At 44.2% G+C, this 26,632-nt stretch overlaps 1 protein-coding gene and 1 non-coding gene across 2 annotated transcripts; one reads left to right on the forward strand and one right to left on the reverse strand.

Annotated features, from left to right (window-relative positions):
• Window positions 1–5,608: 5,608 nt before the first annotated feature.
• vash2 (vasohibin 2) lies at window positions 5,609–26,600 on the reverse strand. The gene is made up of 8 exons (XM_056580822.1): window positions 24,499–26,600; window positions 19,267–19,355; window positions 18,511–18,567; window positions 17,931–18,005; window positions 10,185–10,422; window positions 8,998–9,141; window positions 7,026–7,144; window positions 5,609–6,495 (listed from the first exon to the last, which is right to left on the reverse strand). Exons 1-8 carry the CDS (start codon window positions 24,823–24,825, stop codon window positions 6,426–6,428), a joined length of 1,119 nt encoding a protein of 372 aa, XP_056436797.1. The 5' UTR covers window positions 24,826–26,600; the 3' UTR covers window positions 5,609–6,425.
• Window positions 16,271–16,343, forward strand: trnat-ugu (transfer RNA threonine (anticodon UGU)). The gene has a single exon. It is a non-coding gene; the product is annotated as a tRNA-Thr (tRNA).
• Window positions 26,601–26,632: the final 32 nt, after the last annotated feature.

The following is a 26,632-nucleotide window of genomic DNA, read 5'->3' on the forward strand; positions in this document are numbered from 1 at the left end:
GTTGCCATTTTTGTCACGATCCTAGACATGTAGCTTTAACGATCTAATTTTCAGCTTATCGTACCAATATAGACCAACGGCACACTTCAGTCTAATTAATCGGAGAAAGAATCGTTTTTCAACGCTTTCTTTCTTTCCTTACCCACCTGACATTTCTCAGAAACGGCCGATAGGGTGTGCCATCAACTCGACTAAAGCGCCTGTAGTGCCGTCAGGGAACGCAGTTGGAAATTAAATTTATGTTTTATTGGCGAGTAATAAAAATGAGGAGAAACCCAGAATTGGATATTCTGTAACGTCAAAAACAACTATTTTTGTTTATTGACATACACAACCTTTCTATCCACCCACTGAAGCTTCTAGTAGGCTGTTGGTGACTTTCTGGTATCCTGATTGACTTCAAATCATCTGAACTAATGATTCTGCTTCATAGAATCATGGTTAAATTGTAGGCCAATATAGTAGGCTATTGTATGTTCAACCAGGAGTAAGGGGATACCATAATTAGGCCTCCAAACTAAGTCTTGACCTTTGGGCGTTTGGTTCCTCTTTGCCAATGTCACAGAAGAGGCTTTCTCTCTGCACCAAACAGGGGGAAATTCTTCAAATACTTCCACTATATCAAGCCCTTCTGTTTCCCCCTGAAGACACTCAGCCTCAATCAATAGACCCTTCTTTGTGTCTTGGGAAAATCGATGCAGAGAGCCGAGTGAATATCAGGGTTTGGACGCTAAGCGGCTGAAGAGAGGTTTGTAATGAGTCTACGATGGCAAAATGTCAATAACAGTATTTAACCTTTATTTTTTCTCTTTCTTTCGTTATGTTTCACAAGGCAATCAAATATTCTAGAGATAAATAACGCCTATTCAACTGTTACTATATTGTTGTGTTGTAGCCTACAATATATTCAATGTCTTGCATACAAATGCGGGTGAATTCAAAAATGTTATATTGCAGACTATTGCGGAATATGTAGCCTTTCACTAATGTTTAAATGGGCTACAGTATCAATAATCTTCTTCCTAATATGATGAGGACAGGGGGACGAGAGAGTTGGGCTAGGATTTTAACTCACAAATCCTCTCTCTCCTTTCCTCTCTCCATCCTCCTTTCATCAAATTCTCTATCTCTCACAACATTCTGACTTCACTGAACTTTTTCTTTATTTTGTCACACACACACACACACGCACGCACGAGGTGGGCCTCTGCATGTAGGGGAAATGAAGGATTAGGATTAATTCTGTAAATCTGATCCCACGTGTCCACGTTCTTCTTATTATGCATACTACACATACACACTTAAGCACGTACACAAATATAAAACACACATACACACTCTTAAGCACATGCACAAATATAAAAAACACACACACACACTCAAGCACGTGCACAAATATAAAACACACACACACTTAACGTAAATAACACACACACACACACACACACACACACACACACACACACACACACACACACACACACACACACACACACACACACACACACTTATGCGCATATATACGACACACAGATAGCAGAGCAGCATGCTGCAACAATACATGTGTTAAGTGCAGTAAGGTTTGGTATGGGTGGGGGAGGGGGGGCAGTGTAGCATTTTATCCACCTCTACAGGTTCCCTCCTCAATCAATCAAATGAATTTCGACCGATCGATCAATTCCAACAAACACTCTTTTAAAAACATATATCATTTATTATAAGAATGCATGCCTTATTGACAAAATCCACCTCTGTGGAACCACTGGTGCTGTTACAGTAGGAGGGCGATCATTTTTACACACAGGATAACATCAGAACCATTAGAAACCACCACGGGGGAAGATAAAACCTGGGACGGATTCCCACCGAATACCTGGGAGGGAGTGAGAGGGAAAACCTATAACTGATTCCCTGGTTTTACATTTGTTTGATGGTTGAAAGTTGACTCACAGGTTGTATCTTGACTATTTAGGGGATGGATTCACAAAGAACGACACAAATGTTTTGCTGAACAGCTTCAAGGAAAAGTGTTGCTTTGTTTGTCGCTGTTAAGTGTGCGGCCGTGATCATATTTCAAGTGTCCCTTGAGAGGATGAGCAGGAAGCAAAGTAAGGATCAATCGTCAATGAATTTCGGGCAAATTTCCTATTTTCTTCCGAAAGTCATCGATGATATTTAGCCGGCTTAGCATGAAAGGCAATATTTCACATCTAGTTCAGAGGATAAAGGTGGTTCACTCGAGTAATTTGTTGGCCTATCAGCAACCTTTTCTCTTGGCCCATAGGCTTCAAGTCAGGGATCGCACACACACACACACACACACACACACACACACACACACACACACACACACACACACACACACACACACACACACACACACACACACACACACACACACACACACACACACACACACACACACACACCATGCACCGTCTTCTTACAAATGCTGCGTGTTTAAAGATGCAACACAGAGCACTTGCTAGGCACGAGTCACAATTGCCAGATTACTGTTGTCCCCACACCCCTCAAAAAGGCCCGAAATTACCCCAGGGACAAAACAACAATCTACGGTATCTTAACAATCAGGTGAAACTGAGGAACAGCACTTGGAGGCAAATCATAAGCTTTACCATAAGCACAATTCGTTTTTTGTTTTGTTTTGCTAAAGATCACAATCACTGAATAAACTGAAAACCTCGTAAAGTTCAGGTAAAATAAATTATAAAAAACATATGTCCACAATCATCCCATATAAAAACCTTAGGAAAACAAGCCAGAAAACAAATTACATTCAAACAATAAAAAAAAAAAAGTTAATTTGGTTTTCTGAGTGCAGGAGTTAACTAGCATACAACCCAAACACGCTGGGGCTGCCATGTCTGTGTAGTGTTAAAAAGTGTGAAAAGAAGGATTCGAATATCATAATAGCTGAAAGGAGACAGGTAGATGGCATTTGCTCTTTGATAAAATCACAACAAACAAACATATGTAGACATCATTCTTCGTCATAAAATAAAAGAGAATACAAATGTTTTCCAAAAAAAAAACATTCATGACATAATTACACTAAACCACTGAAACCCAACACTGCTGAATTGTGCTCTCCGTACATTAGTGGGCACCTGCCTTTCTTCTATGCAGTATAAACCCTCATACAAAGAACCACCTCATCATTTATTTATATTTAGCTGGTGAGTTTTTGCTGCAGGTGAAAATACCCCCACTTCTAAATTTCACTACACTGTGGCCAGTTGCTACACAAACACGAGACAAGCCCAGAAGATTTATCCTGTGTCCCACAAAAAGCACCGTGAAACGTATCAACGTCTCAATCCGAATCTACAAAGCATGTAGTTGATTTTGCCCAATTTTTGGAATCTTTGATAATTCCCACCAACATTGCCACACACGCAATTAAACTTGGCAATACTTGTCTCATTGCATCAAAAAGTAATCTCTGTTCTACGCTTTGTGTTCACATTTAATTTCATGGAAGACTTTATAAACGTATTTTCTTTTAACAATAACCTTTTGGTTTGTGCATAGCTCATTGTCCAAGTATTCAAACGGTGAATATGTGTGAATGTTCCTGCGTGTTCTAGGATATTCTAGTGTGTTTTCGTTTAATCTCCTAGCATGTAGAATATTGTAGGACGCCTAGTGTTTTCCAGCAACCGTGAGCTCATGATGACCAAGAAACGGCTGTAAACCATTCAATGTGACAACATCAAACATTCTGATGAGATACACAAACAAAGTAAAACAATCTTGACACTGGATATAATACAACGATTTCTGAAGCATTTCTGTTTTAGCAGAGTATAGAGCGATGGCCTTTGTGATGGGACTCTGGATAAAGCTGAACCCATTGAATATGTCCAGTTCTAACTTTGTGACTGAAGACAATCTGGTTTGATCAGGTTTAAAGAAACAGCCGGTGCTGCCTTTGAGGAGGTTTTTGTACCTGTACATGTACGATATAATAACAACGTCTATTGTATGGTGCAGGAACCAATAGACTGACTCACTGAATCCTGGACCAGGGAGTCAACTCCATGGCTTCACTGGTTTTGACTGATCTGTCAGTCGTTGTACTGGTCGGCTCCCAGTCTCTCAACAGTACGAGAATGTCGTTTCTAGTGGTCATCTCTTAGTATCCCAACAGTATAGTACTATGTGTCTGTACTGGTGTCTTTAACACTGTACATTCACTCTGCACAATACACTGATATGATATACTGTGAATACATAAATCTGAGGATGGACCCCACAAAGCAGGTCCCAACAGAGGCATGAAACAGTATGTATGTTTGACTCAAACAGAACCCGTTTTAGGGACGCTTCACACAGCTATGAAGTTGATCTGATTCCAGCAATGATTGTTCTTCTGCAGATACGATTATTTTGATATTCATACAAACAATCACGCTATAGTGAATCCAGTAATTCACAACCCTATTGATCTATAATAACGGCAAACAAATTACCCATCAACAGCATATTGATAGCATGCTGATAGCATGCCAATAGCATATTGATAGTGCATTAGCCTAATAGTGTGTTTAGAGGCCAATAGACCTCCTGCGCATCCAGTGCCCTTATTGGCTGTTCATCCCATACCAGAGTCCTGACTAAACGTACTGTTTCACCACTCAACATTCTCAGATGCTATTGCTAATATGATAATGCTAATAAGCTAATACAAATACGCTAATGCTGATAGACTAATGCTAAAAAAAGTGACGCGGAAATGTTTTGCTAATGTGATGCTGCTTACATGTAGATGCTGAAAGGTTAAAAACCATGATATATATATGCTACATTTTAACTTCTGGAAGATGTTATCCATTGGCTACCAATCACAGGATAACTCAGCATTAGCAACAGAGTGGGATTGGCTCGATCAGCTGCGAATCAAACAAAGCTCATTTGTGGCCATAGTTTTAACATGAGCATGACATGAGCAAAAATCTGCAAAATACTTTTCTTTCAACATGTTAAACGCGTATTCAATTTGAATAAATCCTGTCTGTAGTTTTCCTTTGAACTTGTTTTGGACCTTAAGGGTTTTATAATGCTCTTTTCCTCTGCTTGGTACAGGATAAGTGTGTTTGACGGAGGTATTTTGTCATTTCACAGCCGGTCTCACACACATTAAGCCGTTAACAGTTATAGCTCCCACTTCCTTCTGGAAGGCTGGATAAGAGATGTCATTTCCTCTCCTCTCAGATTATTTTGGGCTTGCAGAAAGCACCGTGGTATTAGTAACAAAAGGCAGGGGGGCAAGCGTCTCCTGACAGCCCATAATAAGCGGGTTGTGGCATACAGAGAGCCAAGCTAGGGAAGAGGAGAGCTAAGAAGGGTGGGGGTTTGCTGCAGTGCCTGGTCTAAGGTTCTGTGCTCCACTGCTTCGGTCTGTTTAGTGCCCACTCTGCTCTCCCGCAGTCAAGCCTCGCTTTCCCGCCCTCTCTCTCTCTCTCTTTCCCCCTCTCTCATGCCCCCTGCTCTCTTTCCCGCTCTCTCTCTCTCTTTCCCTCTCTCTCTCTCTCTCTCTCTCTCTCTCTCTCTCTCTCTCTCTCTCTCTCTCTCTCTCTCTCTCTCTCTCTCTCTCTCTCTCTCTCTCTCTCTCTCTCTCTCTCTCTCTCTCTCTTTCCCTCTCTCTCATGCCCCCTGCTCTCTTGCTCTCTACATCTGCCCTCATTCCTCATCCTTCCTGCCTGCCGTCACCCGCTCCACTCGTTTTCTGTTTCCCAGCATGCACCGTTGATCCTCTTATCGACATGCTGCTCCTTTCTCCTTACAAATCGCTTTCCCACCGAGATACCAGCGGAGTTGAAAGAAACGTTTTTTTGAACATTGTTTTGGCTGTTCAATAGCTTTTTAAGCCGTATTTTGTGTGTTTATTTTAGGCAGGACTTTTAAGGTATAACACAGTAATCTCTGTTACGAGTCCTGATTTCTTAGACTAGAATTTAACCATATTTACCGCCTAAACCGTTCAAGTAGAGACCAAGGTCGCTTCAGCAACTAGTTTAGAAATACTGCTTCTCTTTGACACTCAAAACTAGATGTTTAATCTAAGGGCTAAAGTCCGGCCTTAAGAAGCTTTAAAAAGCAGCGGCAACAATAATAATATTAAAATCCTTGTTGTTGCGTTGTCGATGTTTGACATGAACATCAGGTAAACTAAGACAGCTCTTATCCCACCCACCTATCTTTATCACTCTGTTTCCATGGTGAGGGAATCATAACCCCTGGCGATGGATATGAAAAACACTGCTCCAGGGATGGTCGTTTTTGTTGACTTGAGGGGATGTAGAGCGACATGATAAATAAAAGAACACAACAAAACCAAGTAAAGTTTGAAAAAACAAATGTATTCCCTCTATTTCTTGGAGGGATGTTAGACTCCGGACTGGTTAGATCCGGATCTGGTAGCCGTCGCTGAGGGTGCTCAGTTCTGCTGGCCTCCGGTCCACTGAGCCTGGCCTGTCGGACAGACAGACAAACCGATAGAGAAACAGAGAGAAAGAGAGACAGACAGGGGGCGAGACAGATGGCGAGAAGGAATAACAAAAAATAAGATGGCAGCTATTGCAGAGGCTACTCTAGATCAACACTGTCAGCTGCATTACGGCTCGTAAAATGATCTGTGTTGCAGCAACAGCTGCAGCATAGTGATCACAAGACACACACATAAACACCCACCCACACCCACTGTAACTGTATGTTTATGTGCATCAGTACATTAGTGTTAACTTAATATTACGAAGAGAAGAAGAAATGTAAATAGGAAGAGACAGAAAGAGAGAGCGAGAGAAACAGGGCTAAACAGACAGAAGGAGAGAGAGAGAGAGAGAGGAGAGAGAGAGAGAGAGAGAGAGAGAGAGAGAGAGAGAGAGGAGAGAGAGAGAGAGAGAGAGAGAGAGAGAGAGAGAGAGAGAGAGAGAGAGAGAGAGAGAGAGAGAGAGAGAGAGAGAGAGGATGGATGAGCAATTATGGGTTGTAAAACTACGTACGATTTGTCTCTGCGGTGTGCGCAGCGCTGGTGTGGGCTGGCTTGACGTCTCCGTGGCGATAAGGACTTCCCCCGACTGCGCTCTTTGATGGGTGACTGGGCACTGGACGATTTCAGGATCTGACAAACAAATAACAAAATATATAAGTAAACAAATAAACAAACAATGGTGCATAGTAAATATGTAAATATTATGGGTGCGACAGACAAATGTGAATCCACATTAGGGACGGGAATGGGAACTAACCTCACAATACTTTGAGTGCTGAGGAAAATATTTAGATTCTGTCAAGACTATTGCATATGCAAATAGTAAAGTTTGTTACAGCAAGTTATATGGGCGTTGAAACGCGAGGTAAGAAAGTGAAAAACAATTTGAAACAAATTCAAACAATTTGCCTCCTTAATTGTTTGCCTGCTGGTTTGTATTGCTGTGCAACGTCCCTCTATAAGATAAACAGCATTTTAACATCTAGCTACTAAACTCTGGAAAGCTGGTCAAGAGCCAACTGCTACGGACCCTGAGGGTAGCAGAGAGAGAGAGAGAGAGAGAGAGAGAGAGAGAGAGAGAGAGAGAGAGAGAGAGAGAGAGAGAGAGAGAGAGAGAGAGAGAGAGAGAGAGAGAGAGATGAAAGTACATACAGTATCTCATGTCTTTGTATTTGTGTTTTAAAGGGAAATCTCTGTGGGTTTGTCTGTGTATTTGCACATACATTTGTATGCGAATGTCTGTGGATATATTTTATGGGTTTCTGTGATGTGTGTGTGTGTGTGTAAGTAAGTAAGTAAGTAATAGCTATCATTTGAAGCTACTATTAACCTCTCAACACCGGGATAAGCGCTTGGTTTGAGGAGATGCAAGTTACGAGTTATACACATTCACCCATACAGGAACCCACAAGTACAAGCCCAAACACAGAAACTATGTTGTTTATTAAAAATAGATGCAAAGTTTTGGCTGTGAATGCATGTCTTTTTATGTGTGTGTGTGTAGGTGAATGTGTATTTGTATGTGTGCATGTGTGGTGTGTGTGTGTGTGCGTCTGTATGTAAGTGTGTGTGTGTCTGTGTGTGTGTGTATATGTGAGACAGCTGCAATCACAGTGACCTACATATCTTGCTGACTGGCAGTTCATCCAATATCTACTCTCCATCTCTACCCGCTCACCCACCAACCCACACGCACACCCACACCCACACCCACACCCACACCCACACACACACACACACAGTCTAGCCTTTACTCATAGTTCAAATTTAGCTGGAGACAGATTTAGAGTAAGGTCAGGGGTCGAATAAGAATAACAAGAACACCCAAACCAAGGGGATTATTGTTTTTCCTCTTCAGTTCAGTCCTCTAGCTGGCTCTCTGTCTCTCTCTACCACTATCTCTCCCTCTCATTATACTGCTTGATCTCTCTTTCTCATTCTACCTTCAGCTCTCTTTCTCTCTGTCTCTCTCTCTCATTAAACTGCTAGCGCTCTCGCTCTCTCTCTCCCTCTTTCCCGCTCTCTCTCTGAATACTTTCCGCCAGATGTCATGCTCTGTTGAGTTTGCGAACGGCTACCTCCTTTTGTTTGCGTGTGTTTATATGTGTGTATTTGTGTATGCGTTGAATGTGTGTGCATCATTTGTGAATATGTCAGTTTGGGGTTATATCTTCATTTTTTATGTGTGTGTTTGTGTGTGTGTGTGTGCGTAAGTGTATCATGTATGAGTGAGTGTGTGTTGGCTCCTCCTTCATCTTCATGTCACGGTCGTGCTTCAGTGTGTAGTCGTATGTGTGTACGTGTGAGTGAGTGTGTGTTGGCCCTACCTTCATCTTCATGTCGCGGCCGTGCTTCAGTGTGTAGTCGTATGTGTGTACGTGTGAGTAAGTGTGTGTTGGCCCCACCTTCATCTTCATGTCGCGGCCGTGCTTCAGTGTGTAGTCGTATGTGTGTACGTGTGAGTAAGTGTGTGTTGGCCCCACCTTCATCTTCATGTCGCGGCCGTGCTTCTCCAGCTCCTTCCTCATGTCGTGGACGCCGAGGCGCGCAGCGTTCAGCACCAGGTGCTTCCACTCGATGGGCTGGAACACGTGGGGGTCATGGGGCACGTAGAGGCCAATCTTCACCTGTCACACACACACACACACACACACACACACACACACACACACACACAAGCACACACAGGAACACACACACACACACGCACAGGAACACACACACACACACACACACACACACACACACAGAAAGCCCATTAGCAAAAATACAGGGAAATGTCAAAACACACAGACACACACAAACACAATTATCAGCTCTGAGTGAGAGACCTTCGTCACTCTAACTCGACAATCAGTCAACTTCTTCACCTCTCTCTCTCTCTCTCTCTCTGTCTGTGGCCTGGTCTCTCCCCTCCTTGTGTATATCCATTCCATTCCTTAGTAGGATATGGTTCCCCAACCTTCCTCTGTCTATACCCCTACTTATCGGCTCACCCTCCTCCTCCTCTCTCACCCCTCCTCCCCCTATTCAGACACACTTTCCCCAGCCTATTGTTCCCGGTACAAGCTCTCAAACTCTCATTGACTGTATTCACCCCTTTCACCTTCTCTACCCTCTCTATACCCTCCATCACTTTCCACCGGTGTCTCTCCACCGTCCCAAGTGTTAGCCTCTGCTGGTGTCTCTCTTAGGAGCTCTTGCTTTTTCTCTATTGGTCTCCCCCTGTGGCCGCTGGTGTCTCTCTACCTAAACCAATAGTAGCCTCTCTCTCTCCCGCTCTCTCTCTCTCTCTACCCTTTCCCCCAGTGTCTGCGGGTGTCTGCCTACCTTCTTCAGCGTGTGCTGGTTTCTCTTGTAGGAGCTCTTTCTCTCTCTCTACCCTTTCCCCCAGTCTCTGCGGGTGTCTCTCTACATTCTAAAGTGTGTGCTTGTATCTCTTGTAGGAGCTCTTTCTCTCTCTCTACCCAATCCGCCAGTCTCTGCGGGTGTCTCTCTACATTCTAAAGTGTGTGCTTGTATCTCTTGTAGGAGCTCTTTCTCTCTCTCTACCCAATCCGCCAGTCTCTGCGGGTGTCTCTCTACCTTCTAAAGTGTGTGCTGGTATCTCTTGTAGGAGCTCTTTCTCTCTCTCTACCCTTTCCCCCAGTCTCTGCGGGTGTCTCTCTACCTTCTTCAGCGTGTGCTGGTATCTCTTGTAGGAGCTCTCGAACTCCGACACCAGCTCGCCCAGGGTGCGGTAGGCCAGCGGCTTGTCCATCAGGTCGCGGCGCCGGCTCATGCCCAGGGAGCCGTAGCGCCCGTTGCAGTACACGCCCAGCACCACGTGGTGGAAGCAGTGGCCCGAGAACTGGGTCTTGAAGCTGATGGGGAAGCGCTCCAGGGAGGTCAGCCCGTTGGTCAGGTAGCTGGAGGGCCCCCGTTAAGGAGTACTCTGTCGCCGTATCGGTGGGATATGGGTTAGCGCGGGTGGGGTTCCCAACATGTGGCTCGCGTCACCCTGTAGGGCCCAGCCACTTCGGAATGTTGGTCCGAAGTTGGCCGACATTTTTGCCATCGAGACACTTCAACAGCCAACAGCCAACGTCCGGTCGCGGGCAGCACACTATTCCCATGTGTGTGTTTGTCGGCGTTTGTTGGGGGCAGTGTGCGAGTGCTTTACTATTGTACTGGTTGGATTCGGTTATGTATTGTGTTAGAACAGGGGGAGTTTCAACAGGTGGTTTCTCAGCCTGTGGTCAGCGTTCCCCAGCAGGGCCCGTTGTCACGGGGGCTGGCGAGGCCATCTTTGTTGATGTTGCCAATCAATCACTCTTCAAGATTCCCATTTGAATTCACTGTCGTGCTGTTCACTGCAACCCAAACCACATCATCTGCCATGATGAAACCAATCTTGAACTCCTATCTGGATCCCTACGACTCAGCAACAGATCATTTCGGAGCACGCAGGGCTCAGGGCATCTTGCGCACGGATTCTTTCCTTTGTACACAACAGAAAATGTTGAGATGGAGCCCAGCTTCACCTTATAAACCACTAGAGGCTAGCATGATGTAATCTCAGCTCTTGACAGCCCAGATGAGGCTAAGGCCCAATCCCATTTCTACCCCTTACCCCTTCAAAACAAGGGGGAGGGGTAAGGGGAAGGGGTAAGGGGTAGGAATGGGATTGGGCCTTAGCAGCAGCAGTGAGCCTTGGTGGAATGTGGTCGATCTGGTCGAATCCCTGTAGCTAGGAGCAGACGGGCTGCATTCCAATAGGTTCTGTCCTCTGGCAGGGTAATGCTGGGACAAGAGCACTTTGGTTTGGGCCGCATTCCATAGCCAAAGCTTTCAAAGTGTCACATTGGGATCTTCTGGATCGGGAATAGCCGAGAACGATCTACGTCGGCAGAAATTGAAACTCGACATGCGGACAGGCTACTGCCAGAGAGAGATGAGAAGGATACAATTAGTGTGTATAAATAAATACTTATTTACTAAATACTTATAACTACTTATTTGTATAAAAACATGTATCTGATGCTTTTTCTTATATAACTAGAGAAATGGGATGAAGGAAAGGAGGGAGGGAAGGAGGGATGGATTGAAATGGGGGAGGGAGGGAGGGGGGGGGAGAGAGACAAGGATCTGTCTGGTCACATTCAAAGAACAGCAAAACTATGACAAGCTGCACTAAATGTATGTGTGAGTGTGTGTCTGTATGAGTGTGTGTCTGTATGAGTGTGTGTCTGTATGCGTGTGTGTGTGTGTGTGTGTGTGTGTGTGTGTGTGTGTGTGTGTGTGTGTGTGTGTGTGTGTGTGTGTGTGTGTGTGTGTGTGTGTGTGTGTGTGCGTGCGTGCGTGCGTGCGTGCGTGCGTGCGTGCGTGCGTGCGTGCGTGCGTGCGTGCGTGCGTGCGTGCGTGCGTGTGTGTGTGTGTGTGCTTGCGGAGGATACTATAATGAGTACTGTAGATAGTATTACCAGCAGATGGTGACTCTGTGTGTTGTGGTAGACTAGTGGCAGACCTCTTCAGGCCAGCACACTGTATGGGTTTGCCCATAATAACACATGTAGCCTGTATTCCCGCCTGGGTACACACACACACACACACACACACACACACACACACACACACACACACACACACACACACACACACACACACACACACACACACACACACACACACACACACACACACACACACACACACAAACTGAGATTTGGCTCGGGCTTTCTGCATCTCTTTTTCAGCATACCATCTGGTCTGTTTTAAATCCAAATGCAAATCTTGATACGCAATAGAGAACCTACTTTATCCGTTTATCCTCATCCTCAATGGATCAACGTTTTATTTTGGGTTTCTGAAATAGTGTAATTAATATATTATATAAATATATTTGTGGATCTCAGTCTTAACCGGGGCTAGCTAACTTGCTACGTTTCATGGAAACCATTCTTCTATTTTAACATTTCAATCTCACAAACCCCTCCAAATACAAAGTCCCCATCAAATACAATTACAATCATTCTCTTCCCTTGAATCCACCCAGAACTTTCTCCTTCACTGACAAACTAGCATCTGTTTTACATCCTGTCTCTGTATATCCAGCTGTCTGTCTGTCAGTCTGTCCCTGTCTATCCCAGAGTCCGTCTGTCAATCTGTGACTTTGGTCTCCTTTTCTATCAGTGACTCTGTGCTTCATCGTCTGCATTCTGACCTCAAAACAATTCTCAGCACAAACTGCCCAAACTCAACTGACAGACTCTCCATCTAACCTGGTGTTAGAAACACTGTACGTCTAACACGACCTTCCAGCACCATACAACAGAGAAACATTTTCACCAGCAGGGGCAGAGTCTGAGTCTCTCAGCTCAGTTTGAATATTGGCTAGCAGTCATAAATAGAAGGCATAAGCCTGCCATTCCAAAACAAAATCTGATAAATGTCTGATGTTACCTGCTCTAATCCCATTCAAATGTCCTTCTCACTCTCTCTTTGTGTAAAATAGGTTGAATCATTTCCCATTCAGGGACCCAAACCGCATAAAAGCACAACAATAACAAAACTAAACATCCAGAACAGCTAGACAAAGGTTTTCTGTGTGTGTGTGTGTGTGAGTAGCATGAAACGCACATTCCGCACAATGAGGTGTCACGATCACACTTACAACCCTGTTTACACACACACACGCACACGCACACACAACCACACACACAGACACGCAAACAAACAGACAGACAGACACACAAACACACACACACACACACACTTTAAAACGGCCATCAACATAAATTGTAACCCGTTTTGACGGTTAATTATATGTACTGTGTATTTGTGAAGATTTTTCCCCTGCAAAACGTTGAACCAACTCCAGAAAGTCGACGATATGCTGAACCATGCACATTTCCTGATATTTTAGTTTGGAAAGTATGGAAAAAAAGAAAAGATACACAAGATATATCTTCTCAGTAGATCAATCTGTTGAGCTTTCATTTCTCCAGCCAAGGATGTTGTTGCGGAGCTGTGGTTAGACTTGGGATGAGAGAGAAAGTGAGAGAGAAAGAGATGGAAAGAGAAAGAGAAAGAGCTTCTCGCAACTGCTATGACCTCTGACCTCTAGTCAACTGTCAGAGATTAATGCAAAGGCCCAGCATCACAATGGATGACTCACTGTGACTACTTTCATCCGCTGCTCTCAATAAATCCTAATCCCAACGTCCATCCTGGCTTCTCTTAAATTCTATTCCTAACTTTTTGTTTTCATGCAATAATTAAATCAATAATATATATAAATATATATATAAAAAACAAATATGTAATAAACACATTGAAATGTATCAGATACATTTTGTTCAGAGCCTGCAGAATTTCCTTCACACATCCTTGTTATCAGAGTCAAAAGTACCATGAGGTCCTATGATAGCCTTCATGGTCATAGGGCACAGTTAATTTAATCCGAGAATATGTTTTCACTTTGGTCAGCCTGGTTCCCTCTCCGTATCCCTGTCTGTTTGTCTCTTTCTATTTTTTAACCCATTCCCATATTTAACTGATCCGTTTAAGACGCGGTAATGGCCAGCCAGACCATTACTTTCTTCTGTCCCTTCATTCTTTTCTTTTATTCTCCTTCTTTCTTTTTCTTTATTATTTCGGTCGGTCTTCCCTCTTACCCTCTCTACATTTCCATCAATCTTCCCTTCTTTCTTTTTTTCCTTTCCTTCCTTTTCTCTTTCTCCCCTACCTCATTTTTGGCCTCTCTCTCTCTCTCTCTCTCTCTCTCTCTCTCTCTCTCTCTCTCTCTCTCTCTCTCTCTCTCTCTCTCTCTCTCTCTCTCTCTCTCTCTCTCTCTCTCTCTCTCTCTCAGTATGGAACATGGCAGAGCCTTGGTGAGAGTAATAGGCTAAATGTGGAGGACCACAACAGGAAGTAGCCTTAGCCATCACAAGTCTAATTACAGTGTTGCTGAATCTCACACTTAACAGGCCTGCACTTAAACAGCAGGGCCTGCAGTGAAATCAATGGATTTTGCTTCTGTAGAAATAGTGTGTCTTTGTGCAACCGCTTTACCGCCCAGTACCACCCCAGTCTCCTACTGGTGGATGTTTGGAGCTACCAAGTACAACCCGAGTCTTCAACCAGTATTATCATTACATTGCTTAATGAAGAGAATTACACCAGTAGGAGTTGTACTGTTGTACAGCTCTACTGAAGTCATTCTGGAACTTCAAACTGGTAACTATCTGTTAACGTGCTTGCTGTCATCCTCATCATCAGCACTAAAACTCATAGTGTTTGTACTCTGGGAATTTCTGTGTGTGCATGCACCGATGTGTGTGTGTGCGCATGAACAAGTGTGATCGTGCCAGTGGTTGTTATAATCCATGTGTGTGCTGACAGTGCTGTTAGGTAACACTGCTTTTAAAAAGCACTGCTGACAGCTCCAGTAGAGCAATGTACATGGTCATTATGTCTAACGGTAGAGCCCCCACTGACCCCGGACTAGCCACCACACTAACCACAGACTAACCCTTCCCCGATGGTATTGTCTTGTATTTATCCTTTTAAAGAACTTGCTTAGTTAATCAGTGATAGAATGATGCATGCATATGTCCTGTTTCCCTGAAAAGGACCAAAACAACTCAAAATAGAAAAAGGGATGTCTCTGATAGACCTGCAGTCTAAGCCAATCATATCTCCCTTACTTCTCAGCCTTCCTACTTTTACTGTCTATTTATCCCTCACACGCACGCACGCACACACACACACACGCACACACGCACACACGCACACACACACACACACGCACACACACACACACACACACGCACGCACACATACACGTTCCTTCATATCTAAGAGCGACTGCCAAAACTTCTTTGCTCTACTGGATTTCTGTGTCCCCTCCAGTTTTCCATTGCCATGACAACCGGTGTGTGCTGCCCTGGTTCCTCCCCACTCTTGGAAGCCCACCTTGGCCGAGCATCCCCCGCCCTACATACTGACTCAGATGGAGACGAGCTGTGACCGCTCGGTAACCCGCGGCAACCGCATCCGAGCGACATCACACAGCTCTTGGAGGCAGTGTACCAGGCTGACACACAGACCCAAACACACAGACGCACACACACAATCAAACACCACACACACACGATTCTAATGACCTTGATCGATCTCCTAGTCATTCCTGTCCGTCTAAAAACTATAAATAGAACTATGAAATATTAACTATAAGTGATAAACAATGCTATGCCAAGAAAGGAATAAATGGATATCAAGTTGTACTCCTTCTCTTTGTGGTTCGGTGAAATGTATGTTATCTCTTAATTATTTCCTTTTTGTACCAGTTTTAATTAACTGTCACTGGGTGTCGAGGGGTTTCTTACACTGAACCAAACGAGCGTCTGACACGAGACAGCCAGTGTGAGAAGGCTGCAACGCTAACGCAGAATGTGTCGCTATGCACCGTGAATTCTCCTCAGGCGGTAATATATCTTGAGACATACGGTGGCAAGTGGTGGTGGGGGTGGGGGGTGGAAGTGGGAAACAACCAGCCTCACTCTCACAGCCTGAGCCGGGAGAAGATGTGGTTATAATGATTATGCAATTTTAATTATTCAAAAATTCCATCAGTGTTTACTATGTGGTTTAGAGCCATGTTATACTGAGGTGTGAAGCTGGTGACTCACTGGTATGTATTCAGACAGGGTGTGGTCCCCCACTGAGTGTTTGGGATATTTAAATTGGAGTATCTCCACCTTCTTTACAAGCAAGGGCCCTATAGCTCAGTGGTTAGAGCACTGGTCTTGTAAACCAGGGGTCGCGAGTTCAATTCTCGCTGGGGCCTGGCTGATCATCTTTTTCAGTCAGCCAGCTCCTGGGCACCTGGGAAAAGGTGACACTTCCTGTGCACACTGGCACACAGACAGACAGACAGACACAGGCATTCAACCGGGATCTACTCGACGTACAGAAGCTCTGTTCCTTCTCTCAGTCCTCGACCATCGAAAACAATCTCCTCCGCTCCGGTGATAATTAAATAGCCTTCGATTTGTGTTACCCTCTCAGAGGGGCAGGAAGCGGGGATGAATGAGTGAATCCCGGTACGGACAGACACTAATCCAACCCACAGGCAAAGCCAGGGAAACACCAAGAAAGGGCTGAAGGTTTAATGATTGAATGGCTGCTCCAGGCTAGCCAGCTTTGTTGATTTAACGTTTATCTGTTTCTCCACACCAGATTCGCTTTTTTCTTTTCTTCACACAGGTCCCTCAATCTCGTTCAAGTAAATTAATCAAAAAATCATGCTCTTTAAATGCTAATTAATTAATTACGCAAAGATTACGCATTCACACATTAAATGTTAAGGCAGCAAAACTAAATCTTATCCAAACACAACTTTAAATAAAATACATAATAATAGAACCACATAACTTTTATCTGGGGACGACAATATTAAGTATGGAAATGATGAGTTGCAACAATAGCTTCCCAACACTAAATGTATAAAAAATTATCTTGCAAATTGTCTCAGTATATTGTGATATCCAATACCTCCAATACCATTTACTGATCATATTTCTGACACCATAGCAGCAGAGAGAACCACAAACAAAATAACACATAAACTACGTGTGGTGTTGATGTAGTGGTACACCAACTCAAGGGTATTTTAGGACTAAGGAGAAATTAAATTTTAGGACTATACTCATGTTACAACGACCATCAGCCTCAGAGATTGAAATCAAGCCCTAAAGGATGGGGCGGGGTGCGGGGGGTTAAGTTTGGAGAGGGCTTGTTGCCAAGCAACGAGATTCTGTCGGAGCTGGAGAAGAACCATTTGAGCAAAATGTCTCATTGATTTCACCCGCAGATCACAAACTAGCCTTCTGGCCTCCAAACTAGAGGGAGAGACAGATAGAGTCAGAGAGAGGACGAGGGATCGAGGGAGATGGACAGAGACAGAGAGAGAGACAGCAAGGACGAGCGAGAGAGAGAGCGAGATGAAAGAGAGAGAGAGATTGATGGACAGAGAGATAGAGAGAGCAAGGCAGAGAGAGAGAGAGAGAGACAGAGTGTGTATACATCCGTGTGTGTGTGCAGGCATACACTGTGGGCGTTTGTTGTTGTGAGAGAGAGAGAGAGAGAGAGAGAGAGAGAGAGAGAGAGAGAGAGAGAGAGAGAGAGAGAGAGAGAGAGAGAGAGAGAGAGACAGACAGAGACAGAGAGAAAGTGTGTGTGTGTGTGTGTGTGTGTGTGTGTGTGTGTGTGTGTGTGTGTGTGTGTGTGTGTGTGTGTGTGTGTGTGTGTGTGTGTGTGTGTGTGTGTGTGTGAGAGTATGGCCAAGTGCCAAGACCAGGGGTGTATCCATGGGCAGGGGGTTGAATATATAAACTATATTTTTTTATATATTCAGGTTGCTGGTAAAGGATACATGCCCAGGATGACGGCTTCCAGGCATTTGATTGGCAGAGACTCTCTGATCATCTCCCTCGCTGTCTCCATCAACCTGCAGGGGAAAGAGGGAAAGAGGGTTAGAGGTATAGGGAGAGAGAGAGAGAGAGAGAGAGAGAGAGAGAGAGAGAGAGAGAGAGAGAGAGAGAGAGAGAGAGAGAGAGAGAGAGAGAGAGAGAGAGAGAGAGAGCAAGAGAGAGAGAGCAAGAGAGAAAGACAAGGTAGAAAATGACCTAAGTATTCCACTATTAACAAAAAAAATCTAGAAAATGAAACCTTAAGTGACTGATGTTATATTTTTAATACACAAGTTGTCCCTGCCCATCAGAAATAAGTGTCTATCTATAAGTAGTCTTTCTAGTGTTGTATTACTTCCCGTAATAACTTCCCACCTTGGCACAAAAACAGCAAACGCACCATTTCAGATCACCCCACTCCTGTCTACCCCACACAGTAACCATCGGTATGACTAATACATAAGTGGACCACTCTGAGTGTCCTGGCTGACTGTGTTAGGGGCGGGCGGTGTGTGGATGAATGTGTGTTTCGGTTCCACTTACCCACAGAGCGGTCGACTCTTCTTGATCTCAAAGAACTGGGTTCCCGTGTGGTTGTATCTACGCAGGCTGTTAGGGACAAGTTCAGCCAATATCATCTGGATAGATCATCAGATTAGCTTATAGCATTCATCTATGTGCCTGTATCTATGCAGGCTGTTGGTGGCTGTTGTGTGTTTGCCACGTCAGTCTGTGTCTCAATTTGTGCATCCATCAATTGTCTGTCTGTGTCTTTCCTGTCCATCACTTCAGGCAGGCAGACGATACAGGCATTTTTTTAATAATTCGCCTTTGACAACCGTGTCCCTTTTCTCAGGCCAGACCGCAATAACCTCTGACCATAACCCTCTCCGGGTCTGCAGTGGCTTCCCCTACTGTTAGAGTCAGACAAGTATTAACTTCAACTGACAGCTTCCCTCCCCATGATAAGAACAATGTGTGTGTGTAATACTTTAGATTCCCTTTGACAAAGACCTCCCTTCAACTTTCGTCTCATAACCGTGAATTGTGTGTGTGTGTGTGTGTGTGTGTGTGTGTGTGTGTGTGTGTGTGTGTGTGTGTGTGTGTGTGTGTGTGTGTGTGTGTGTGTGTGTGTGTATGTAAGTATTCGTGTATGCATATGTGTGTGTGCATGGATGTTTATACATCCAATTCTTTCGGCATTTGTGTGTGTGCATGTCTGAATGGGTTTGTGCATGTGTGATTGTGTGTGTGATGCATGCGTGCGTATGTGTGTGTCCGTGCACGTGTCGAGGATACTGCAGGGTCTTCATGTAATTCTGGACGGAGAGCAGCCAGTCTGGGACGGACATAGATGGCCTGAAGTTTGGTAGAGAGGGCACAGTATGCTGCAGGGAGAGAGGGAGAGAGAGAGAGAGAGAGAGAGAGAGAGAGAGAGAGAGAGAGAGAGAGAGAGAGAGAGAGAGAGAGAGAGAGAGAGAGAGAGAGAGAGAGAGAGAGAGAGAGAGAGAGAGAGAGAGAGAGAGAGAGAGAATGCAAAGAAGAGGGAGAGGATAAGAACAGATGGTGAGTTGAGAGTCAGGGTTTGAATATGTTGTTGCATTTAACTCAGTGGTTGGTGGCGATGCCTAGTGGTCGCCATCTCTCGCAATATCCCATGATGCACTGCGACTGAGAGTACCGACTCCTGCTCTGTCAAGGAGGAAGGGATAACAGGATTATCGGATCTGTAAAACTGCACCTTGAAACTGTATCGGCCATCACTCAAGCACAAATGTAGTTCAAACTGCCGTTCTAACAAACAAAACACATCCACTAAACTGCACTATCAATTAAAATATTCGAAAACGCTGACTTGAGCTTTTCCCTAACCTGAGGTTTTAAGACGTGGGACTTTTTCATGGGCTGGCATGAGGTTATGTAGAAGTAACGGATCGGATCTTTACGCTGTATTTCGGCTTCAACTATGCAACTTTTTTTTCCGAACATCTAAAAATAAACTTTAAAAAGTTCAATTGAAAACTAGTCATAGGCGGGTTAGAGAGGAAATCAGTGGTATCATAAAATTTATCCTAACCTCGGGAAGTTTTGGGAAAGAAAAACAAGTGACTCAGGCCCATTCACCAACCGACAATTCCTGTCTGTTGACCAGAGGGACTACACACACAATGATTATACCGCTGATAGATCACGTGCCTTTGTGTGTGTAGTGAGTTGACCACACTTGCGATATATTTGTTTGTGTATTTTCCAGTGATATGCATTTCTTTTAAATTACTTCTGTATAAAAATTCACTTGTGAGTGTGAATGTGCTTAAATGTGTGTGAATATGTGCGTTGAGTGTTTCCACTTGTCTCAATGCCTGGATTAGTATTCACACCGGGCTTGGTTTGAACAGGGATCTGGGATTAACATAATAATGTAATTGATCGGTATCAATGTATTCATATAGGAATATAAAGAGCCGGTAGTTTTGGTGTTAACAGAGGCTCATGTGTAGCAGACAGTCACATGTCTGTGTAAGCTATGTGTAATAAATGAGGAATCTTCACAGTGACCTCAGCCGTCTCCAGAGAGATGTGGGTTTGAGTTGAAGACCTGATTCAGTTGTTACAACAGACACATCCACTGATGCAAACACACACATGCACAGACACACACACACAAAAAGAGAGAAAACACAAACACAAGCATGTACACACACATGCATACACACACGCCCACACACAGAGACACCACACACACCTGATTCTGATGGGTCAGGCAGGGGAGAGATCCTGATCTCTTTAATCTTTAGTCTATTCTCTTTCTTTCTATCTCATTACTCCCTCTATCTTCGGAGGTGCAGATGAACAAAGGTGAACAGAGGTCAAAGGATTTGGCACACTAGTTACACTAGTCTCTCTCTCTCTCTCTCTCTCTCTCTCTCTCTCTCTCTCTCTCTCTCTCTCTCTCTCTCTCTCTCTCTCTCTCTCTCTCTCTCTCTCTCTCTCTCTAGCATAAGAGCATTGGAATATGGCGGAGAATGAGAAACAAAAAATCCCATGATGCATTTGGATGTACAAGCCCTGCACATCTTGCCAACCTGGCCCACAGCTCGGCCAATGTCCGCTTGTAAACACTAACTGTCTAAATGTTTTCTTCCTCCTTATGGCCAAATCATGAGATGACTAGCCAATCAGAAACAGGCACACACGTTGATAGAGAACTGCCGAGGGACGGACTCTTTAAATAATTAATGGACTTGGTAATAGACATGGATATATTTTCACAACAAAAGTCCAACCTTCCTGTCCTTCTTCGAGTAGGTATCCCATTATCTCTCAATCTATTTTATAACAGCCCAACTCCATTCCTACCCCACTTCCTCTCATATCCTCTCTCTCTCTGGTCACCAGCTGTCCCGGTGAGGCCTGTGGGGAGCCGGGGGCTTTAGCAGGAACCTGATGCCCAGCTTGTGATATCTCCCCCTAGGCACTAACAGTTGCTGGTCTCTCCTGGTTGGAGGGGCTCCGGGAGTCCATGTTTAACTGGGTTTGAGTGAGCAAGCTCATGTTGGGTGTATGCTAGCATGTTAGGTAGGCTAACAGCCCCGGCCAGGGATATTGGATAAAACACAAGCCGTTTACATTTGTTGGTTTTGATTGGTGTTTTGGATATAGAATAGAATAGAAATAGAAAGCCTTTTATTGTCATTGCACGAGTGAGGTACAACGAAATTTTTAGTAAGCTTTCCCAATTGGTGCATTCGAGAAAATAAATAATATATAAATAGAACAAGAACAACAGTATACCAAATAGAAATGTAAATAATGTAAAATAAATGTAAACGCAAGTCTTGTTATTATGTCTTTATAAATGATAGTGACACACACACACACACACACACACACACACACACACACACACACACACACACACACACACACACACACACACACACACACACACACACACACACACACACACACACACACAGATCATGTTTCTTACTATCGCTTAAAAGGATATCCTAGGGCATACTATTTGTATGAATTCATGGTTCTTGTGTCTCGACAGCTCATTATTCTAACACAAGGAGGTGTCCGTCACTCTCAGCCAGCCATTGGTCAAGATAAGTCCTGTTGTTTACCTTGTTCATTAGACAATCAATAATATTGATTGGAAGAAACAAATCGCACCACAAATTACCACTACACGAAAAGAAGGTCCCAGACACCTCGTGCACACCTGTGTGTGTTCTAGAATGTAAGAGAACGCAGCATGTGAGGGAATTCATTCAGCATGCTGGGCAGTGTGGCTTGTTTTCATGCTTTTTAGCATGTTTAGATATTCTGCATATGGTGTCATATGGGGCCTCAGTGATTCTTTTAGACAGGAAGATTGCCTTTAAGAGATTCTCCCTGCACTCCAACACACAGAAAACCTCTCCGGCACAGCACTACAGCTTAAGAGATTCAAACACCCACGCTATCGTCAATGATTCAGGAAGAAATCCTCCTGACCAATCACAATGATATGGGTCAGATAACGTAAGGTTTATCATCCGGTCTACCCAGAGAACCAGTAGCTCCAGTCCCTCCAACACCAGGGTTAGGATCCTATGGCTGGATTACCGATTGCATGCATCCTAGTCTGTGTTTCAAATATACGATTGCATTCACTGAGGCCTATCGCAGTCTTTTAAAAATAGTCCTGGAAAGCAGACTTCTCTCTATCAAGGTAGAAGATGTTAGCATAGTTAACATGTTGGCATGTTTAGATACTTGATTCTGTTTAACATGTCAGGCTGACTCAATAGCATGCTAATGAACTATGCTAGCAGGCGACTGGTGTAAAAAATTATTCTCTGACACCCAGCTAGTCTTGGCCAGGGTCAGCAGGGTTAGCCGAACTAGATGCCACCAGTTCTCATTCTGCTTCTACGTGTGTGTGTTTGTGTGTGTGCGCGTGTGTGTGTTTGTTCCCCATTGAGGCCCCCGCGCGAGGCAACTGTTGCTATCTACAGATTATCCACCATTAGGGGGGATTAATTGGTGACGGTGCCAACCTTTATAGACCGCTAACGAGGGCACGGTGGGAGGGGGCGCCATGAGGCCAGTGTTTGTTTAACCACCTCAACATTTAGCCAATCACAGGACTTGCCACAGTATGTGTGTTTGTGAGGTTTGTGTAGTGGTGACTTAATGCATTTTTCATAACCGTCACAGATTACCACAGGTTTTTCTTTCTCCAAGTCTAAGCCCTTACAATACTTTAACAATTCATAATGTGATGTCCCTTGAACATTATTTCGCAATTATTATTATACATGCTGCGTACATGTGTCCTTTTATTATCAGTAAGAACATACACATGTGTTATATCAATGTAATATATATATATTAACCTTAAAAGGTGCCAGTTACACTCTCTCTCTCTCTCTCTGGCTCTCTCTACCATTCTCCTGTCTAACTTAACCTGCACCTTTCTAATCCTTTAAAGTTAGCTTAACACCCGGGCCAGTGTTTCACCTGCTGTAGCCACGGGAACTGCGCAACGCTGACACCACACACGCATACACTCACACACACAGTTATCAGGTTACATATCTGCATTTGGGCCCGGCAGCATTCACAAACTGTTAGCCATTAGAGGCGTTCTATGTTGACATGGAAAGAGAGAAACATGGCTTTAATTTGGAAAGAACTGTCAAACGTGGCTAAAGGAGAGAGGGGCGGTCAACAATGCTATTAATCTCATAACTGGTGGTGTTCCTAACCTGTCCCCCTCCGCTTCCCAGTAGGTACTATTGGTGGACACTGGGAGCTGCCCAATAAAACCACAGTCTTATATTGGTGGACCCTGGGAGCTTCCCATTGCAACCACAGACTTGTACTGGTGGTTGCTTCTGGCACAACCACACACACACACACACACACACACACACACACACACACACACACACACACACACACACACACACACACACACACACACACACACACACACACCTACACCTACACCTACACCTACACCTACACCTACACACACACACACACACACACACGCTCACCTCTGCAAAAAACGCAGCTTTACTCGGCCAACTGAATGAAACTTGAGCTGCCACACACTCATCCATCCTGCTATTGTCTTGTCAGTCAACAATGAAAAAACACGCGACCAAACGACCCTATTGCAAACCCACCCACCCCACCACCACAACCATGGTGAACTCTCACAAAAAAAGTAAAATCACAAATAGACTGCTTCCCACATTTTAAATACATCTGTAACAGTCGGTCTTATCGGACGTAGACTACATTGAAGGGGTAGTAGGCTAATATGAGTAAAAAGTAGTCTAAGTAGGCGTTGTCTATTTTAATAATAATTATTGGATGCACGCATACTTTCAGCACTGTAGAGGTAGCTGCTGTTGGTCTGTCGGTCTGCCGTGCGTTATTACGCAGGAGAAACGCTATTTAACATGATATTCATCACCTGCCACTTAAATTGATATAGTAGGATCTACCAGTAATCAGCCCGCTTACTTTAGGAGGATATGCAGCGTTACGAATCCTGTCCACCATCTCCTGGCCCTCGGGATGCACGTTAGCGACGTGCGTCCACATGCGCTCCCAGGTGAGGGTCTCGATAGGGAACCCGGTCCGGTTCACGTAGAAGAGCACCCCGCCGTCCTTCTCCTCCTCCTCACCTGGCGACCGGGGGCTGTTGCTTGCCGGGGACGCGGACGACTGCTCCCCGCCGCCGGTACCGTAGCGAAGGAGGCAGTGGGAGCTGGTGCTCTTGGACCGACCGTGCCTGCTCAGCTTGACCGGCGACGTGCCGGACCGGCTGGGGGAATTCGGCCCGGTCATCGCGCCCAAGCGCAACACAAGTGACAGTAGTAGACCGCCGGCGGGGTTAAAAAATCCTCATTGTCTGTCCGTTGTATTCCTGGTACATGTTGATATACTCCAAATCAACGGTTTCCCTTGGCAATAACATCAATAGGCTACATTTAAAAGTAAGAACCCGCACTTCACATTATCAAGTTACACAAGGGACCAGGTGGTTAATAAGAGCAATGTTGCTGGCAATGCAGCAAATTTGCTTTTGTTGGGACAATCCCACCGTTTACGCGTTTCTTACTGATTACCTACGGTGAAATTCTGAAAAACGTCAGATTTTAAAGGCACTCGAAGCAGGCGAAGTTGCACACAGCCTTCGTTAAGTCCGTTTCCCTCACGCAGTTGTAACTTCTACCTTCCTAATCTTTACTCCTTGGTCTTTTCCTACCCTGCGGGGGTCGTCGACTCCCATCGCCGCCGTCCAGAAAATTGAGCCCCGTAACGCATTCCTGTTCACCGGCAGCCTATATGGCACCTGTCGTGTCAACTGTTTCTCTAAAATAAAAACACGTCTGCATCTATGATTAAAATCCCTTAGTGCCTCATCTCAGGGATTAATCTTTGGAGGGTATTAATCGATAATACTGTCACTGTTGTTCTGGATTTTGTATCCCCGGCAGCCGGGAATGGGTTCCGTGAGTTTTCATTGGTCGAATCGACAAAGAAGGCGGGCATAAGAAAATGTCAGACCATATTTGGAACATATGCCGACCTGTCATTGGTGTGAGTCGTAAATGAAGGCGTCAACAAGTGAAGGTTGCAACAAATGGGATATTTTTTTCTTGTAGTATTGGAATTGATTTGTTGACTGTTTCTTCGAAATGTTTATTCTAACAGAACACAAACATATGATCTATTTTGCAGTTTGTATTCAATCGAAATATATGTTGACGTTTAACTTGTATCTGACGTGTGAAAGGGTCCGTCCATACATTTGGAAGAAAAGTAACCGTTATTACTGAACAGAAGTAGAACGCTATGTTATAGGTGCTCAAATCAAAGCAAACAGGGGCATTTTGTTGCAGAAATCTTTAGTATAAAGCTCACCAAATTACACTCAATACTATTAACATAATGCCAAAACATAAGGTGTCATGCCTATCCAAGCAATACGTGTTAACTAAATCTTTGAGCTAAACTAATCTTTGATCCACATCCATCACTTAACCACACTTAACACGGTGAATGTAACGCTTTATGTCCTTTCGATTAGGTCTCGCTGTCGGTGTTTAATAAGAACATTTATAGAGCTACTTTTTACAAGTCCCCATCAGTTTAGTCTATGGCGCCCTCTAAAGGCCATCTAAATACAAGCATTTGTATTAGACAAGCGATACTACTGTATTGATTCCAGTCGAGAAATTCAAGTAAATTATAATTCACCTTAATTAACTTTGGTGATTGGTAATAACCGGTAGGCCTACTTCATGGTAATTAGTTGCACTGCTGCGAGCAGGGCAAGTAATTCCCTTGCATACTTCTTATTACTGGCAAACCCGCAAGCAAGGCAAGTACTGTTCTTTCTCACACTTCTTCTTCCCTTTCCGGTGTTACACCGGTCTCTATCTGCTCGCACAAACAATGACATAGAAAGACAAAAAAATAGGAAGTATAATGGAATAGTGTGCTAAGAATTTTCTAAGCAAAAAATGGAAACCAAGTAATGGGTATAAACTGCATCTACTCCCTCAATATTTACACAAAATACACATATTGTACATCAAAATGATAAACATGATGAGCTAATCTAGGGTGACCAGATTTGAGTTTGTGA

This window comes from Gadus chalcogrammus, chromosome 21, assembly GCF_026213295.1.
Source record: "Gadus chalcogrammus isolate NIFS_2021 chromosome 21, NIFS_Gcha_1.0, whole genome shotgun sequence".
In the NCBI taxonomy this organism is placed as follows: domain Eukaryota; kingdom Metazoa; phylum Chordata; class Actinopteri; order Gadiformes; family Gadidae; genus Gadus; species Gadus chalcogrammus.

Excerpts from the sequence above, each read along its gene's own strand:
- vash2 (XM_056580822.1), bottom strand. The coding sequence starts at position 24,825 with ATGACCGGGCCGAATTCCCCCAGCCGGTCCGGCACGTCGCCGGTCAAG. Across the intron at positions 18,568-19,266 it reads AATTACATGAAGACCCTGCA|ATACAACCACACGGGAACCC; the intron begins GTATCCTCGACA and ends CAGCCTGCGTAG. Across the intron at positions 10,423-17,930 it reads GAAGCCGTCATCCTGGGCAT|CTACCTGACCAACGGGCTGA; the intron begins GTATCCTTTACC and ends GGGGCCCTCCAG.